We start from the raw sequence: 21109 nt of genomic DNA, 5'->3' as shown, positions 1-21109 counted from the left end.
TCTGAATGAATAAGGCAAACCAAACATAAATGTAGCAGCCTGTCCTCCTACAAAAAACGACCAAATAGGTCGATTGTTCAGCAGCTTATTACGACCCATAGTCACGTTTTAAAGTGTAGCACCTCTAGTGGTCGTGTAAGAAACAACATGCTCCCGTTGATTGCAATCGCTGCGGAGGGTCGTTTATTCACAAATAACCCTCTCTGGAAAATCCTAAATTGTGGAATAGTTTGGCCATTAAAATGCTTTTTGATTCGATTTCTAGCGAGAAGTGTATTGTACTTTTAGAATCTACGTCCAGTGGATGTGTAGGATCTATAGTTTGATCGATATTACGAAGATGATTTGAGGTCTCGCCAGGAGAACGTGTATACTACGTCTTTCCGCAGCGTCCATGTAAAGTTGGCGTCAACCCTCACGGGGTGAAAACAGTATTTCCGGTCTCGAAGTTTTCATAATAAAACCGGAAGTATTCCCCTCACTGTCAAATGATTACACAGTGATATCTGCATTACTCATCCACTAAAAAACATCAGTTTATCCTTGTTAATTACACAATGTTGATTGGTTTAAATTGTGTACAATGCTTTTGTGTTTTTAACCTTCGATTCGGAGAAACAAATAGTTTTTTCGGAGTTTAGACACTACAGAGTTTCCGAAGACACTACACTACCCAGAATCCTCAGCTATCGTTTGGGACTACAACATCCGCTTTGCTGTACAAACCCCGTGACTAGTCCTCAAGCTCTGTGATTGGATGTTGGAGTGGCAGTGCGACAAGGTTACGCCAAGGTTATGGTGTAAATACAGCCAATTGGATCAAATATCAAAGTCAGCCGAATTAGTGTTGATACTGCAAGGAGACGTATTGTGTGAAAAGAAATGGAAGATGTTGTTTAATTGCTGATATATTTATGATCCACGTCACGTATTCAGTTTCGGTGGCAGTTCTTCCAGTTTGTCCAAAGGTCTTCTGATCATAGATAAATAAAGAACTACGGCAGATATGTAATATTTAATGCAGCCGAACCGTGTATTACAATGCCGTTATGTGATGACTTCCAAAGAGAAAAGCAAGCACACTCGAAATAAAGTATGAAAGTACAATATACACTTCTCGCTAGAAATCGAATCAAAAAGCATTTTAATGGCCAAACTATTCTAGATTTTAGGATTTTCCAGAGAGGGTTATTAGTGAATATACGACCCTCCGTAGTGTTTGCATTCAACGGGAGCACTAGAGGTAGAAACTATTAACACTCAATAACATTGTTGGATAAATAAATACATGAACTGATAATGGGATTTTTCACTGTCACAAATAAAAAAAATAAATAAAACTTCATTATTACTGAAAGACCTTTGACTCTCATAATTATAGTTTAAAATGTGGCGTGTAATTATGATAGGCATTCGTGACTTTGTCAAGTGACTCAACAGCAGACTGGAAAACAACTTGAACCAGCCCTGAGTTTCAGCTCTGAGTTTCAGCTCTGCCTGACATTTCGCCTTTGTCATAAGGCTTATGCAACATATTCCGGCTATTACCTAAACAAACACAGATTCCTTCCTTTTGAAAACCATTGTTTATCTGATAACTACCTCCTCATAGGCCATGAGCAATTATAAATTCCTCACCAGTGACAAGAGTTAAGAAAACAAGTTGTGCAGTTAATTAATGGCAAGGACATCTATGACTTAATTATAGTGTATACTCGGTGCAATGTCACACAAAGCGTTGCGGTGAATACAGAGACGATTCCCGGTGACATTACTGAGTTGTTGAATAATTAAGGTCATTTTATTGTTGCCTCATCTGACTGCAGAGAACTCATTTGAGGTCAATCTGGTAGAAGCACATTTGTATTTTTTAAAGCCTTCACAGAGAAGATAAATGATCATTATTGCTTCTGAACTATTTTATTCTCTTTGTAGCCAGAGGTAAAAGAAAAAATCGAAAGTCTCTCGAATTCTCTGTGAACTTCTGACAGAATTTAAAAAAGCAGTCCGATGATAAACATTACAATTTCCCACAATGAATCTCGATTCCGGTCTTTAATGCTTTAGCTAGGAGTGCCAAACCGGTTCTGATGTTCTTCAAATTCCAAAAAGATGCTGTGCATATTTCTCGAAGTCCCACAAAGAGCAAATTGCATCAATTACCTTAGTCTTACCACATTCCATGAGAGGACAATAGCTGTGTGAGAAGACTAAAAGCACACAATAACATGTGTTCCTGTCACATTACTGTGATGTTATACGCAGGTGAATCATGCTGCATATGTCCGCAGGTAACCTCTTTCTGATGAGGATACAGTAAGTAAGTCAGTAAAACTTTATTTATATAGCACCCTTCTCAACACGGATGTGCGTTACAGTACAGTACACAGGACACAATTCAACACCTATAAATAGTATGATCAATGTCTGTGAGTCCTGGCTTAATCATTTATAATCCTTTATTACCATTCACATCATCATTTATGATCTTTTATCATCAATAGAACCTTAGGAACCCTTTTAACATTTTGAACTATGACAATGAATGGTGACTTGAAGCACCGTACTATAAAAGTTAATCTAATTTGTATTTTTTTTTTGTCATGATATTTTACAGTTAAATAAGTATTTGACAAAAACAATATTATCGTGATACCTACAGAACGTTATAATATCATTTTTCAAATTCATATTTCACTTTGTTTATTGTGCTTTTTGTCTCTTTCCCTCGAATACAGAGAGTAACCATGAATTTATAAAATGGGAAAAAATATCAATTGCCGAACGTTAAAATATTTCTAAAATACCACTTGGGCCTATATCACGACACCCTTCTAAAATGGAACTCAAATTTTCATCACACACACACACACACACACACACACACACACACACACACACACACACACACACACACACACACACACACACACACACACACACACACACACACACACACACACACACACACACACACACACACACACACACACACACACACACACACACACACACACACACACACACACACACACACACACACACACACACACACACACACCTCTCTTTGATTGGTCAGAACAATACCACCTGGGATGACTCACCCCTATGATTCAATGTTCAATGCCACTCTGAATGGAGCATCAGGAGGAAATGCAGATACATGTATGTTGTGAGTGTGTGTGTGTGTGTGTGTGTGTGTGTGTGTGTGTGTGTGTGTGTGTGTGTGTAATTGATATTCACTGAGCCTTTCCGGATACATTTCCCTATGAAACACCAGTTTCCACTGAACAGAGCACCTGTGAGGCCCTGCATCCGGCCGTGGGATACTGAACGCTCTGCACACCATTTGATCCTTTTTTATTTTATATTCTCACAAAAAGCCATTGAGACACTAGAATATGGAATAATTCAATTTCTCTGGAAGGAACTGACAGTGATTCTGTTTGAAAGAGTGGAAATGAAAGTACTGAAAGGTGGCTTAATCCTCTCACGATGTACACACAAAGTGTCCTGCCGCTCCCCTTAAGCTCCTACCTCTGAGATTAGACTTTCAAAGTAAATATTATTTGTCACAGATTCAAGTCCATTAAATACTTTTTAAAAATAGAAATAAAGTGGTATAGACTCTCACTGCAGTAGCAGAATTTCAGGAACCCATTTGATTGGGTTGTTTCTATCCATAAGGATGCAAACCAATAATGTATCCTAGTGAATGAGATCATTATTATCAGGGGTGCACATAACTGGTACGCAGGTACGCATGCGCGGCAACAATCTGAAATGCGTACCGTCACTTGTGTCACAAAGCGCATTTGCGTACCGACGTACTTGTGAAGCTTTTCCAGAAGGCGGTTGCACAGACAGGGCTGCTGTTAACGTCGGTAAATCACAACGTACCCACGTTCCGCGGCCCCAAGCTCTGTACTCCACTACCACTGGATTGGAGTACAATCGCGAAGCGCTGTACTCCACCCCAGCCCCCCCCTCCCCCCCGTCGTACCAAACACTGACTCCAGGTACTCATCTGAGTACCTCACTGAGAAAGTTGTGTGCACCCCTGATTATTATACTCTCTACCCCCTTAAAGTCAGATCTCGTTCATTCGGCATGTCTGAAACCTGCTGCTTCCGGTCCTCTTTCAAATGTATTGGTTTTGTAAATTGGGTTTTTCCCACCATAGCTGAAGGCGCTGTCAGCTGTGAAACCTGACAGTCAGCATCGACAGTGCAACCGAGGGACTGCATTTCAAGGAATTTGAATGTCCTTCAGCTGCCACAGACAGAATTAGAGGAATGGGAGAACCACATCCTATCTGCAGGTCTGGACATGCCTGCGTTGTAGCAGGCGTTGTCATTGGGTGCCATTTACAGCACCGTATGTTTCACTTTGACCCGTTCACTGTGGACGAGGTGTGTGTCTATAGGTGTCAGCGTTCAGCACATCGCAAACACACCGCTACCATAAATACAACTTCCATCTCCAGTGTCTTTGTTGCCTCTGCTTTTTCCGTCATTACAAGGTTATGCAACCGGAGGCGATACTGTGACTAAGTATTGTTTGTTAGTCAGTGAAAACATCCTTGTAACTCTGTCCTTGCTTTTGTATAGGCTAAATCCAAGAAGAACTAAGCTCGAAACTTGCAATGAATACACTGTTGGGTAGATATTCAGTCCAAATGCTTGTTAGATTTAGCTGCTTCTGATACCAATATATAGAAGAGCATACGATACAACAAATAATAATCACCCAACTCCCGCAAACCTGCATAGTTTTTGTCCAAGCCAGACCCACGTCTGAATCCCAATTTGGGACCAAGCGCGATTACAAATCTGAAATTCAGATACAAGTTTTTATTAAAAAATATATATATATAATAAAAATACAATAGCTTAAATCAACTAAAGTTTATTCAGTGCAGTAGAAGACATTCGATTTTCTGCAACCAAATATTGAAAACAGCCCTAAAACTCTCATATCAAAGAATAAAAAGGTCTGCACTTAACACATAATAAAAAAATAAAACCTGAGAGTCAACTGGACCTGATTCAAGCCAAAGGGTATATTTTGGGTCGGCCCCAATCGGTTTGGGCAGAGAATCAACACTCTGTGATACAGTGCATTTGTCATTCAGATATAATGTGAGAACCACACTTGTCATTACCCTTAAGGGTGCCAGTTTAAATGTAGGGTAGAAGGCCCTCGCAATGTTGTGGAAACACAACAGGTAACCAAATCTTCACACGTCTGTCAGGGTCACTTCACACAGAATGTCCGGCACTTCAACCACATGTACCCCCCCTCAGTAAAGAAACATTATACCATATTGCATAATATTCCACTCTGCATCAGATAGCAGAGATGCATGGATGCCGTTAAAGACAACTGATCAAAGACAGCAAATGAATAAATCTTTCTACGGTATCCAACTGTCACTACTTTTGTTTGGCATGAGCTGCTGGCTGACACATCTTTGACAACACCGCCTACTGAATCTGCGGTAAAGCAAGATTCTGATGGAGCTTCTTCAGTGGTTACCTTTAATAGTGAAAGCATTCTCATTCATAACGAGACACTTTCAGGGATGCCCACACTTTTTCAGCTTGGGAGCTACTTTTAAAATGACCAAGCCCAAAAGATCTACCTACAGGGCCGCCCCTGCCCAATCTGTATCGCATGTGTCCATTTCCGTACACATGAAAAAGTACCTGAAGTTTTCCACTTGTGAATGTATAGGTAGAGGAATCATTGTTTTCAGAAACGGTGTGTACCAGTTTAATAATTCAAAAAAAAATCCCTAAATATAAAACTATTATTGTAGTGCAATTTATACTCTTTTTTTTTAGATAGCAGCTCTCTTTCTATTATTGATTATTCTATTTCACATTACACATGTTCAGCTTGGTATTACATTTGACAACTTATCACTATGCAAATGTGCAATATATATATAGTATTACAGAGGTTGGAATGGCATGGCGAGTTTACTGCTTTGGACAGCATTTGTTTGTTTAACTGAACGCAGCCTGGAGGTTTGCACCGTCTCTGTGTATTCTATTACACATAGCACTAAATCTGATGCTGTTTACTGGAGTTCAGGGTCTCATAAAAAGGCTGCTTTGTATCCAAATGGAGCGTAGTCATTTAGTCCTCTTCCTGTCTTCTCTATATGAGCTTCAGATGGAATAAGAGTGGCAGAAATCAATACTCTCCACTACAAAGGTTGGGATAAGATATTACCATGATGTTGCCACTGATTAATATAGTCAGCAAATGAAGAGATACATTATAACAGAGAGTGGAATAAGGATATTCAGAGTGGTATATATTTGTTTTCATCAATGGTGATTGGTGCAGTGTGGCAACAGTGTGTTGTGTTAATCAGGTGTGCAGTTCAGGTGGGAGTGGCAGCTTTGTTCTCTTTTCCCCTAATGATTAATGGGACTGCCTGTGGAGGGTGTGACACATAACTTTGGTTTGAGTTGGACACCAGAGCCAACGTCTTAGCTCAGACATTCTAATACATCACATCTCTTCCTGCTGGGTTCCCCTTCATGTGGCGCCTCGTACATTTCTGCATTCCTCAGATTTTTGATCACCGCTAATTCTGTCCGTTCTGACTCCACCGGTGTAGGATTACCAATGCCGTTTGATAAATGCCACATGCAGCCTGGGAAATACCCGTGCAGCACTCTCTCGCCAGTTTCTGTCAAGCTCAGCAGCTAATTCCCGCAGACGCTGCCATCAAGCGCTACCTAATGCCAACTTAAATCCCTTTTTCTTTTATTAAATCTACTCTGAGAGCTGATAACTTGTCTCCGGAGCTACAGCAGAGCTTTCCCTCTACCTGCTCAGTGTGAGAGCTGCAGCTGGGGAGAATTACACGCTGCTACGAATACCAGGCCTGGATGGCAACAGTGCATCATCTCAGCTCAATACCGGCAAACATGTGTTAAAAATAAAGAAAGGTGCATGCTTTGCACAGGAAAACAGTAGTGAGAGGTGCAGCCAGTTTGAGTTCCAGACTGCAATCCAAGCTGCAACATTAATAAAAACATACAGTTATATTTTCCCAGGGATATTTCCTGTGGCTGGTGACATGCCACCGAGCTGAGATCCAGCACAGCACTTGAGTGCGGGGGTGAGGAGTTTTTCTCTCCTGCAGTAACTACAGGAGCAACCAGCTTAATGACAAGCTCCGGCTGAAATGACAGAGAGCCCCGCTTGTCTGTGTTTGTGTTCCTGTATGCTACACTTGTTATTGGAACTAATGGGATATGAACACTAGTGCTGTCACACACATACAGGCACACATTACCTACACATACACTCTTAACGACGAATGAAAACAGAGCAAATGAGCGACTAGCAGCCTTATTTTTTACTTTGACTTGCTAGGGTGTGTATAAATTGTGTATATGTGTTACTAGGAGGGGTGTGTGTGTGTGTGTGTGTGTGTTTCTAATTGATCTGTTGATGCCAGATCGAGGAGAGTAGCCTCCCGTGGTGTCAGGCATTGATCTGTTTGCAGCCTCTTTTTCTAAGAAGCAGGAGAAAATATCGCCCAAAACCTTTTCGCCACAAATGCTCTATCACTCCCATATCGACTAAAAAACAAGATGAAATAACAAGCCTATTTTCAAACCCCCACCTTCCCACTGTTCATGCTGTTCCTGCTGTGTTTAAAAATAAAAGGGGATTAGAGATCTGATAGGATGTTTACATGAAGAGGGGTTAACAGCCTGCTTGATAAACTGGCCTTAAAATCCTGATTGGATTGCAGTCACTCTGTTGGTTCGTTGACAGGAATTGAGGGGGAAGGAGACAGGGAGCAGGGTGCCAATCATCGCCCCACAGCTGCCTTCCTCCGAGACATGGCCTATAAAAACAGCCCGAGATGGAGACGCACACACTCGCGGCTCGATGTCGACGCAACATCAGGTCATCGTTTCTATTCTCGTCCCAGCAGGAGAGGGGCTGCTGAACACCATCGCAATGCAATTATTTGGCTTTGGGAATCAATAGTGGAGAAGATTAAAGCTCCCTGCCATGCATGACCAGAGAGAGGAAGGCACAGGTGGCCCTTTCTTCTCCCTCCATCTCTAACTCTTATAAGGTGCCAGTGGGAGTGACAACGAGGCAACAACAGCTGCCAAACCGCTGATAGAGAGGGAGGGAGAGGAGAGAGCGAGAGGGGAGGTACCAAGGGATACCACCGAGGGCAAGAGACAAAATAAGAGCAGCTGTGATCACCCGAAAACAGCTGATTAAGCACAACTTCCCACTGTGTAAAAGGGAATCAGAGAGGCTTCCATCCAACTGTAGAACATTTTTGATTGACACTGACCATAAACCTACTTTCCTACCAACAACTGGCTAGGCTTGTCAAAGTAATTATCTTCCTTTTGTAAGATATATGGACATGATCTCTATAACTTGTTGAACTTGATTTTGTCAATGACAACAATGCTTCCAATAAGATGCCAAAATCATCAGCTGTGTTTTTACTAACATTAGAAGACATGAGTATTGCGCAGCCAATGGGCATTTTTGTTCACAAAGACAAATAGATCCTTACAAGTAGAGGAACCGTCATTGTTTTCAGGAAGGGTGAGGCTATGCAGTTGTTAAATGATTCACAGAAACACTAAATATAAAACTATTATTGGAGTGCAATTTACTTTAAAAATTGGATAGCAGCTTTGTCTCTTTTACTGTACGCTTTACGTAAACCAATGTTTCATCCAACAATGTGAGTTATCAGGCATACAACTGACCAGGCCTTTGACCTGGTATATACCAAGATCCCAACAGCCTAAAAAGACACAAATGCTGTCTTCTACTACAGTCCTGGCGTTATGGGTTAATTCTTGGACGTACTTATGTAAGTCTGGTGTGTTAGCGGAGCTCTAGCCTAAAGACTTACACAGCACCTGTGGCCTCATTCCATACTGCTCACATACTGGCTGAATGGCAGACTGACACCATGTTAAGACTGGGGCAATGTCAGTTGGTGTGTGTGTGTGTGTGTGTGTGTGTGTGTGTGTGTGTGTGTGTGTGTGTGTGTGTGTGTGTGTGTGTGTGTGTGTGTGTGTGTGTGTGTGTGTGTGTGTGTGTGTGTGTGTGTGTGTGTGTGTGTGTGTGTGTGTGTGTGTGTGTGTGTGTGTGTGTGTGTGTGTGTGTGTGTGTGTGTGTGTGTCATGTTTCAGACAAGGTGGGCAGCTACACACCGAACAGGGCACAGACAGTCTGCGAGCTGTTTTGAGCGCCGGCTCCTTATTAAGCCACCGCCCCACTGTACATCCAGCCCGACTGACCCCAATAACTGCTGCCATGCTGAACGAGTGACGGATAATTACTCCGCCATTGTAGGGAATAATTACACCCATTATGAACTCTTTTTTTCTGATTTGCCTCAAAGCACTTGAATAACAGGAGGAGAAAGCCTTCTCTCAGATTCCTCCGTCTTGTTGACAAAAGTATTCAAAACTAAACCAAAGGTAACACTAACCAGGTGAACCCCTTCTCCTCTTCTTCTCCTCCATTAACCTTTGCTGCCCTCCGTACCCTGGGGGACTGGACCAGTTCACAGCTGCGTGTGAGCGCCACTCACTTAGCCGCTGCCTGAAGGCCATTAGCAGGAAGGCCTGTCATCTCCGGAGGGGGTGCTGGGCTCAGGCTGTCCCGGTGCTCTGACAGGTCTGCTGAGCTCAGGTGAGACCCTCTCCCCATGCTGATGGACGCGCTCAAACAGCTCAAACTGCCTTTACCCCTAACCTGAGTGACAGCTCCGAACACCTTATCCTCTCACTCGGAGAGCTGAGACCTCACCTCCTCGGGCAATAATGACACACATGCACACCTTATGCACAATGAGCACATTCCTCGTGTCAATATGTGTTGTGTAAGCCGCTTTAGGAAGGGTCCATTGCAAAATAACAGATAACTGGTGCTGTGGAGGCCGAGCTCACCACAGGGTATTTTCCATGTGTTGTTCTTTAGCCTTTAAACACCAGTTTACACCCACTGTACCGCAAAAAGCATTCATCAGGACTTGTTTTTCGTATTTTCCTGCCAATGGTGGTTCCAATAACTTACTGTAAACCAAGCTAGGGAGAGGAAACATTTATTTACCGGATTATAACAAATGCTACTAAAACTAGAACTACTCTCGGAAAGATTCGCCCAAGGACATTGGTGCATTCACTTGCTCCTCCATTTCAGAGTTTGTAAGTTATTATTTTGACTTGTGTGGAAACAACATGGATGCTACAAAGAAGATGTATTTTATAGTTCAGAGCGTTGAGATATCACATTCCTAGTTGTCATCTTGAGGGGCGTTCATGTACATTTTCTGACTCGGGATCTCCTCTAGCTGCCTCTATAAGCTGATTATAGACGTGCACTTTTTGAGTTGACCAACTACAATTTCCCACGATCTTTAAAGGCCAATCACCTTGCTGCTGTCAAACTTTAAATCGGTTCTCCTCTCTCCAACCGTCAGCTGTCATCTCAGGTGGAAACGCTGGGAGGCCTCCTCGACCCCATTCCAATACTTGTTACAGTTGAAATATTTGACAATGAGGTCTTATACTCAAAGACTATTCTCATTTCTATCAGCTTTTCCATATCTATAAATATGATTTAATCAAAAATAAGTCCCTCGTGATTGAGATGCCACTGACTGATTTTGTGCTTGTTCCAAGAAATGTATATCTTATGAGTTATAAATATACAGAGTGCAAACACTGCAGCAGGCCTAAGAACCCTGGTGCTTATACAGGCTAGTATTTCTAAAAGCAAACAACTTGTCAGTACCTTCTAGATATGGGACATTTCTCATTTCAGTAGTTCTGATCAAGAGCCAAAGAAAAGGGTCAAAACTATCCTTTCCTCAAGCTGAAACACGAGCAGAGTTCATAAAGTGATTCTGACTCAGACTTGTGTTTGGATCCTGCAGCGTGTGGTGAGTGCTTTTTAAAAAGTGTGAGGGTGACCTGGCAGCAGACACACAGAGAAACACCCACCGGCTGTAAAACACCTACGTTGGCAGTTTACTTTCCCAGGTGGACGTAAGCTGCCAGGACGGAGGGAGCGAGGAAGGAGAGAAGGCAGAACCGGCCTGGCCTGCAGGTGCTCACACAGGCAGGGATTGTTCCCTCTGGGGCGGAAGAGGGGGGTGGGGGAAACCGGAAGAGACGTATGCATACTGTAAACATATACACGCACAAACTGAGAGTCCGAGATTACGTCATCCTCCTAGCCTCTTCTTCACACCTAGGCTCTCTGTCTGGGCCGACCCAATCTCACATCCCAACGCCCGGACACCCAGCATTCCTCAGGCCAGTGTGAGAAAAAAGGTCGCCCGGGGATCAGGGGCCAAGCGGAGGCTGAACCATGACAAGCCGGGACAGGCCAGGGAAACCAAACACACAGCAGCACTGTTGTTTTTCTGTGTAAATGCAGACGGTGCAGAGGGCAAATCAGCTGCACATGCCCCTCTACTGACTTACTGTGCGTTTAAGTGTGGGTGGGTCTGTGCCAGTGTGGTAACTCAAATTAAAGAGCCAATGCAAACACAATTAAGAGTCAAACACCCTTCACAGTTTCCTTTTTTTTTTTTTTTAAACAAATCTTCCAGTGCATGTATTATGTGTTTTCCCTGCTTATGAAAATAAACAAATCAGACGTGTTTGATTCTACACGAGGGCCTTCAGCATTCTGTGCAGGCATCATCTGAAAAAGTTGCTTTGAAACACCAGACTAACAATTTAACCCTACTGCAATAACACATTTAGCAAACACATCAAAAGGAGATGTAAAGGAAAAAGAGATTCTGAAAAGGAAATATATATTCTTTATGCCACGGGGAAACTGGGCGGAAATGAGTTTTGGCGTTGATGAAATGCCTTATTCACCATAAAGCCAACAGAACACTGGTTTCTTTTTTCCTGCTGGATATTTCTGTCCTCACCGCTCCATTCAGCTCACCTAAAGTTAGTCTGAGAACATCAAGAGAAGGAGGAAAACACTGGGCTGTATTCTCTCCCCCCTCAAACTCCAACCTGCATGCTTGGCCTCAATGGCACTTTGTGTGCAGGTTTGTTGGTGTTCGAATGAGTTAGAGACAAGACTGGGTCCTGTCCCCCAAAGAGGGGGTTCTGCAAGGTATCTACCTAAAAGGTGAATTTATGGGGGTGTGTTGAATGGAACAGGAAACCCTGCCCTGAGTCCTCAGACGCTCCTGGTACATGCATGCAGGCTCTCAGGAGAAAAAGCATGCCTGGCTACTGATGGTGTTTTCCTCCCTCTGACCTGCTGCTGCTGCTGCTCTGTGGAAATGTCCCTCCCTTAATAAATACCTCAATATTGTTGGTGGTGTAACTTTTAGATAGTGTTCCGATGGAATCATGTAGTTACACACACACAATGAAAGAGAGCGTTTGGATAACGTTGTCTTTTTATCTTGACGTTTGTAATGATTGCTAAATATAGATATGTGTTTTTTTAATCCTAAAATCCAGTCAAATCAGTCAATCGATCGTAATTCCTCCTTTTTTATTCTTGTAGACGGTTAAATAAACAGTTTTAAGCCAATTCTCATCAGTGTTTTCTGAAAATGACTTCAATTGGCTTCTATTGACCTTTTGCCTTTTCTTTTTCCCTTACATTATTGGGAAGTTTTCTGCATGTACTCCATGGAAAAATGTATCAACTGATCTTAGGCCTTACCCTGGCTGTGTTTCTTGTTTGATCTAATCTTCTTTAATGTTACACAAACTCTCAGAATTTATGTTTATTGTTGAAATTCTATGTAGCTGCTATTCTTGGCCAGGTCTTTCTATGTATATTATCGTAATGCAGTGGCGAACCGTCAGGGCCTTCAAGGTATTCAGAGAATACCCTGGAACACTCAGATTAAACAAACAAAAAATCGATTTAATTATATAAATAAAATGTAATAAAATGTATGTAATATGAATAAATGAGAATCGTATCTGTGTTGTTGATCTGTAATATTACAGTGTTACGTTGATTTGTTTGTCCTTCTCGGTCCATGCACTACGCATTTCAGTGGTTTTGTGTGTGTGTCTACAGAAGGTCCAGTTGTGATAGACACGGTTCGCCACTGTCGTAATGTATATAAAGGAGAACAATATGAGGTATTAGATGTGTTAAAATATAGTGTTTAGCATTTCCACTTTGAATTGTGTATCTCTTCCAAAGTAAAAGCTTTTTCTTTTTGTGTGTGCAAACAGCATTTTCTGTTGATTGGCACCTATCATCAGAGCCTCTTAGCTCCAACCAATTTACCAAACACCAAAATATAAGAGTTACACAATAATTACACCCATCACACTGAGAATGTGTTGAGCTGGATTGTTCACACAGGCAATTATGGGATTAAAGGAGACTTACCTGTTTGCAACAAGCCGATTTTACTGTCTGATACTCCGTAATGCCGCTGGATGTCTTGCAGAACACCTGTTAACAGGAGGAGAGGCCAAACATAAATGTGGTTTCAAGACATAATAATAATCATTATAACCACTGAGCTCTTTTTGAATTTCACCTACATTGATTCTGGCTTAATTAAGTATTTTGTGGTTTGTTGGATATGATGGATATAGACAGCACTCACAGGATATCATTCACTAAACATCCCTGAAGAGCAATATAGTATTTCTGATAAGTGCTCTCTTGGCTGCCATACAGAGGTAAAGTTTAAGTAAATTGTTGTAAAGATTTCACCGCTGTGTGTTATATACTAACAACACACCTACAATTAAACCAGTGGAAGAAATATTCAGACCTTTTACTTAAGTAGTTGTAAGAATAACACACTGTAACAATACTCCACTACAAGTAGAAATCTTGCATTCAGATGCTTACTTCGGTGAAAGTGTGTAAGGACTATCAGCAATATGTACTTTAAGTATGGAACGTAAACTTAATTGTGCAGTAAATTGTTCCCCTATTATATATGACTTTTCTTGATTAATATTTGTCATGATCCTATTTTCTTGATAAATCTGTTTCCTTTTATATTTTGTTTAAAGTTTTCCTCCCTTGTCTGTTTTTACTCCCAGTGTTTTCCTGCGTTTTTGATTGTCTGCCATTAGTTTCACCTGTTCCCAATCAGCCCTGCTTCACCTGTCCTCCTGCACATCTGCACTTCATCCCCTCATTTGTTACAGCTTGTATTGAAGTCCTGGTTTTCTGTTAGTCTATGCACAACCCTTGTATGTCCTGCGATAAGTACTGTTCTGCTTGCCTTGGTCATTTATGTTAAGTTGTACCTGCCTACTGCATTTGGGTCCACCCTGCCCCACTAGCCCTTGAACATTACTGCTGCATGAATATTTATTTAGCATTTTACTGCTGTACATGATTTTTTAATACCTTTATATACTGTTAGCTGCTTTAATCAACAGCAATGTATCATAGTCATCAAGTTTATCATGTTTGTCCCATAAAGAAACACTGCTTCCTTAAGTGTATCACACACAATCACCTTACTACATTTGGAGATACATGGCTTTTACTATAAATGAACTAATCTGAAGAGTATCAAAAGCTGTCACACGTGGGAAGTGGGAAAAACGTCAGTAAAGAAAATGAACACATGTTCTCGCAGACCATGTGTCATGTGCAAAGTTCAGGGGAGTAGCACTTGCAAGCACAGTGACTGGAGTTGGGTTTGTCTTCACGCGATGACACTGCGACCAACTGTTTGAGGTCATTTTTCCTTGCGGCTCTCATAAGTCAAACAGACACAGAGCAGCACCTCAACATTGCTCCACTGTGAGAAACTGCAAAGTCTTTGAAGTCCTGTTAATCCTGTTACTGTAACCCAAGAGCTGGAATGGAGGGAATCCACTCACTGGCCGTTTCTCAATGTCGAGTAAACCTGCTGCAGAGCCACTATTTCAAGTATACTACGTCATCAAGTGGCGCCGAAGGACTGTTTAAATGCATGTTAAATGCCCAGCATTCGGCGCCACTCGATGACGTAGTATACTTGAAATAGTGGCTCTGCAGCAGGTATACTCTACATTGAGAAACGGCCCAAGTGCATGTCTCTAATGCCTTAATGAATAAATGAAAGGCACCTGGTGCTCGGCCAAAGGTAGGACAGCATGTGCACATCTGCTCATCATAACATCACGACTTGTGTGCGTATAATGTCAGTAGCATGTAAAGTAATAAAATAGTTTTAACATCTCATAAACATCAGAAGAATGGAGATGAAGAAGAAGATCAGAGGGTGATTCATTAGATTTAAAGAAATCTCTTTATGGCTGCCATACAATTTGAAACCCCAGTAAACAAGGAGCAACATAACCCGTGTAATGAATTCTGCTCCTCTTGAGACCACCAACTTTGAAAAGGTTCAAAGTCTTATTTTAGCACTGAAAGGGAAATAAAAAAGTCCAAATGCAACGTGGTGTGCATGCTAGAGCTGGCTGTTTCTGCTCCTGGGGATTGCACCGGCGCTCATGAAAATGGAACAGTAGCATGACTGACATTTTAAAAAGCTGGCGGCCATTAATCTGAGCCCAGCAGAGCAGTGTGACCTAGCATAACCTGACCTCCACACTGGGGCACCTGAGTGATGTAACTTTTAAAAATACCTCATGCATCATGGAGGATGATGAGAAAGAGCAAAGCAGGTTAATGATGTACTCAACATAATATTTGTGATTCTGCCATCCTCAACATTGGAATTGCTTGTCTTATTGTCAATGGTGAGACAGAATGTGGCGGTGGCGGTGCGATGCAGAGGCAGGTGCAGGTTGGACTGTGACTGCAGCAGATACATGCGTCAGATTCCTGTCATCTGAGTCAAACCACCTGCCCACATTCTCACACAGCAGGAAGCATTCCTGTTAAAGAGCTAACACTCACACTCTTTGGCTTGTTTCTCTTTTATTAAGGTGCTCCCATGAAGACGGTTTCAGTGAAACCGACAGTACAATGTAAAAAATGAGGATAAACAGAATTGAATTAGAATTCCTCGGAATCACATAGTTCAGTTTGCTCTACCATCTCGGTGTCTATGTGGGGACTGTGGTTCTTGTTAGCAGCTCTCACAGCAGCAGTCAGAGCATACAGTGTGACAATTATGCAGCAACAGCCTCAAGGCAGGTACCTCAATATACAGTTTACAGGAAGATAAATCTCAGTTCATATCAAGTCAAAGTTACCATGAATGATACAGATCCTATTTCACATGCATCTCAGGGATTTAGTTTTAGGACTCCAAAGTGATTTGAAGTAAGAATATAGGAGTGTGGGAAGAAGTACTCCAATTATTCACAGTTAAAGTAGCAATACCACAGTGTACAAACACAGATTGGAGGAATCTAACCAACTTTAAGTAGGAAAAACATATGGTAAAATATTAAATAATAAATATCAGGCTGCCATCTTTAAAAGGCAACTCTGCCCCCTCCCCTGTGAAGCCTGTCAAACAGTGACAACAGTGTTTAACAGTGTACTGTACAACTGCAGCTGTACTACTAATTAGCCAAGAAGAAGTTCTCACACACACACACACACACACACACACACACACACACACACACACACACACACACACACACACACACACACACACACACACACACACACACACACACACACACACACACACACACACACACACACACACACACACACAGAGCCTGCTGGGAGGGGGATTCCAGCGCCAGATGGTGGAGCGTCCCTCCTGGACAGAGTGGGCATTTGTCTGAGCCACACCCGTCTACACTTAACACAATCTCCAGACAATTAATTAAGGTAGAGTTGGCAACATCTTTGTATTTTCTTATGTAGGAACTGAGTAGATAAACTTAAGCCACTGTTTGATGCATGACTCCAACAAGATAAGACTTATTCAAAACACATGATACATTCATATTAGAGGTTATTATGATAAACATGATCTATTCAAGCAACCAAATGTGTGTACCCTTTGAAATAAGTGTTGGATATCAGATCGTAGCAACAGTGTTATTGTACTCGATTCAAGTGCAATGAGCTGTGTAATGAAGTGCGCTAATCTGTAAGGGATTACAGAGAGCCAGCAGCTCTGTGTTTGTGTAGCAGCCTATCCCAACTATCATCTCTGCTCTCAATGAGGCCTTTTAATGCTTGGCAATCAAAGTTTGTTCTTCTTATTTCCCTTCTCCACCACACTGCCCTTCCTCTGCCTTTCAGCGGTGTCTCTTCTTTTGTTTCTTCACTATACAGCCAGTAACTATATACTGTATAGTGACTTATTAAGAGACAGAGATTCAGTGATGTATCTGACGATGAGGGACCACAACCTCTGGCATAGACTGGCAGCGCCCTGTTTAGTTGCCATGGCAATGCTGTACAAGATAAAGGTCAAGCGACCAAAAAGAAACTCAGCGTTCCAAATCACCAAAACTGCCTTTTTTTTGCTTTGACATCCTCATTTCAGTTGCAGCCCACAATGCAGCATCTGCTCACATGTTCCTGAATTACACAGGTTATTATAGCCCCAGAAATATAAAAAATAGCACCATAGCAACACTCTAGAACAAATTAAAGTGACATGTTACTGTGGTTGACATGACATTGCAAATATAACGTGACAGATCCATTTAACCATTGTGACTCACTATTTATTTCTTACAGTCATTACGGCATAAAATAACACCTTATATTTGATCAGGCTTTCAATTAAAGTGCTTTTTTTCTACCAGATTGAGCAATTTCTACACGTTTGCCCAATGCGGACAAATCACTGCTATTTTCAAGGTTTAATGTACCAAAAATAAAGGCATCAAATGAATCTTTAACTCTGAAAAACATCCTGCTATAATTTCGTTTACACATGAATATATATTTTTTCATAAAGAGGCGTAATTTTTAAAGTGTTGGAATTCTAAAGATTAATGTATTTTTGTCGTTATATGAAATGTACGACTCATGTTCCTTAACCAACTCTATCGACCTTTTTCTGTCATGGCAGTTTATGATCACAGACCGGTCAGTCTCCTACCCAGACGGCTGTTCCAAAGTGATGCACACGGCTTAATTGAACAACGTTAATGGGTTTCTCAAGTCTCGAGCCTCGGGGGGGTCGGCGTGCACCTGAGCGTGACGCAGAGCGAAGAAACACGCCAGGAATGTGGATCTTCCTGACAGCACACAACAATAACACCAGCCACTTCCATCTTCATTTATGGTAACAGCACTCAGACACAGAGCATAGTCACAGCGGGCAACTCCCTCTGACACACGGTCACTCCCTCAGTGTACCTTAAAGAAAACATAATGAACACTGACGGAAAGGCATTTCTTTATAATTCTGACTATAAATACACGGCTTTCCTGTAAGACTATTGGCTTACAGAATCACTCAAGTTGTTGTATTCTTTGACCCTTCCAGAATTTAATGTGATGCTGAACTGTACACGCTATATGGCTGCTTGGTGAAACTCAACACAGAGAGTTGACACAGAGTCAGGGGGCCATCATGTAGCTGACACTTATTCCACCCTCTCATAAAGTCCGCCTTTATGACCACTTTTCTCAGAGTAGCTTTTAAGAAGAGCACTCAAATTGGTTTACATGCCACAAACGCTGCTTTTAGAGCAGTGAATGGTGAATGATCATTCTTCAATATGAATAGTACTTTTCTTTCACTCCTTTCCAAAATAAGGCTATACCAGTGGACGGCTCACCAAGGCGTTTTGTGAAACAATTTATATCAATGTAACTCCGGAGAAACATATTTATTGTCCTTTATCATGTCTGCAAACAAAAACAGAAATAAAACATGACATATGGTGGATTTTTAAGATTTCTGGAGGTTAAATGACCTGACGTCATAACAACATGATGGCGTGATGCTGTGTCCATTAAATGAGGATGCAGCATGCTGTTTTTGCAAGGCCAGCTTTCGTGCAGTGACGCACACCGCCAGCATTACTCCTCTGGGACCACCGTACACTCAAAAATACACCATAACACACACACCATAACACACACGCACACGCACACGCACACACACACACACACACACACACACACACACACACACACACACACACACACACACACACACACACACACACACACACACACACTCAGATATGCACACGCAGAACTTCCGTCAGCACGGAGAGGACGGATTTAATATCAAATCCCCAACAGAGACTTGTGGATCTCCGTCCCCCCCTTGGTTCTATTTCTGCTCTAAGAAACTAGGCTAAGAGGAAGGAGAGAATAGCGGTCCAATTTAACAGCGGTGAGTGTTAGACACACAGACACAGAGAGGTAGGGAAGAGGACTCATGAGGAGCAGAGAAAAAATGGGTGGTGGCTACAATCGGGTCTTGGCTGGATCCGTTTTGTAAAGAATATGTTGCCATTGTTTATATAGTATACGTGTGTGTGTTCCCCTTTCCCCTGGTTTGACTGTGTGTGTGTTTGAGTGAGAATGAGCCAATGGGATGGAAGTCATTCATTCTGGCCAGAGTGACGGATAGCGGTGAACCGCTCTGCTGATGTGGCTAAATCCTTCCCCTTCATTCCTGCTAAGGGGGGATCCCTTTTCATGTGTCAACCCCATCCGTATAAATAGTCTGGGAAAGGAAGACGAGGTAATGAGTGAGGAGAAAGTGCATCTTTTCGGGTTGTTCTCGTGGCCAATTTTTGGGGGATTTGAGCGTGCAAGAGAGAGTGAGAAAGAGCTCAGGGAGGGAGCAACAGAGTGCAGAGGCAGGCCGCGCTGCAGACTGCAGAGAGGAGAAAGCTGACCACAAATATGCCCGACTGTGGCCGGCGGGCTCCTGACCGACTGCTCTCCTCCCTTGCCATGTGGCCGCAGTGGGCGGGGGAGTGCTTTTTCCATTCCACTTCCTCTCCCTGCCACACAGAAAGGAAACGTACTGCAAATGTCTGGGAAACTGTGAAGAACTGCACAGGAGGGACTTCAGAGCTCACGCAAGAAAACAACATGAGCAAGAGTTTGAGCACGCCAGAGAGTTCAAGGGCTGCTGCTTTTCTAATTCACTACTACCAGTGAGAAACACTATAGATACATTTCAGTCGAGTCATGTAGACTACCTTTGATCAGTAGTTGTTCAGTAGAGCTATTCCCTGTAAAGAGAGGACATGTACTCAACATTAGAACTTGGTTTGGTAGAATATTTAAAGGGAAAATGTACTATCTAAGATTACGATGGCAATTTTACATACTGTACGTGGTTAATGTTGTAAATTGAAAAGACACACAAATAAAAAATGTAACATCATATTTATTGGTTAGGTTAAGTAAAACACCATTATTTGACTAAAGTGTCTTAGTTATGTTATTTGAATTACAAACTTTGAAAACTGAGTGATCACTAAGTTTTGTTTCACACAGCGTCACCAACAACACCATCTCAACTTCCTACATAGGCTGGCTTTTATTATAAACATATTTGTGACAGGATTGTCAGAATGTACTTCCTGGATCATCTTCTCACCTGTAACAACAACCCATCATGTCCGATCATGTCAATGACATGACAGTGCAAGTGCTTCAAAAGGACACTAAAGTCCAATATACCACTATAACACACCAAGATAGATGAATTGAAATCAGAACACCTGCCTGAGTGTGAGGATGAATATGCTGTTATTTCAGTGATAAAACCCCTATAACATTTGGAACAGCTTTCACTCTAATCTTCAAAATGTGTGACAGCCAAACTGGGGCGATATCAAATTAAAGGCTTGTAGGATTGCCAGCCTAACCACTTTGATTAATAGAGCTTGTTTTCAACCTAATTTTCTTTCACTAATCAAAAGCTTGAATTCAGCTGAAGGGCTGCGGTGCATTAGTCCCAGCCAGTACGTGCTAAATATTTGATGGTAGTGGAGAGGATGCATAGTGAAGCATTGAGGGAGCAGACTAAACCTATAGCTCATCTATAATACATCCACATGTTCGCTATGAGATAATGCATTAGATATATAAGAGAGGGACGCAGTGAGGCGAAGCAAAGGTATTTGAGATGAGATGAGACTGTCTGACTGCCAGGGGATCTCCGCGAGCTGCACTCGTTCACACCAGCGTCTCCCAG

At 42.0% G+C, this 21109-nt stretch overlaps 1 protein-coding gene across 2 annotated transcripts in view; it reads right to left on the bottom strand.

Moving 5' to 3' along the window:
- Positions 1-21109, bottom strand: part of spns2 (spinster homolog 2 (Drosophila)) — a 69731-nt gene that overhangs the window by 35758 nt on the left and 12864 nt on the right. For both annotated transcript variants that reach the window (XM_034115086.1, XM_034115076.1), the window contains exon 2: positions 13420-13485. In XM_034115086.1, coding sequence (XP_033970977.1) covers positions 13420-13485 — 66 coding nt within the window. The remainder of the gene's footprint in view (positions 1-13419; positions 13486-21109) is intronic.

The sequence above is a fragment of the Trematomus bernacchii genome, unplaced genomic scaffold (assembly GCF_902827165.1).
Source record: "Trematomus bernacchii unplaced genomic scaffold, fTreBer1.1, whole genome shotgun sequence".
Lineage (NCBI taxonomy): Eukaryota > Metazoa > Chordata > Actinopteri > Perciformes > Nototheniidae > Trematomus > Trematomus bernacchii.
The sequence above is the reverse complement of the archived record's forward strand: the minus strand, read 5'-3'. Positions and strand labels throughout refer to the sequence as shown.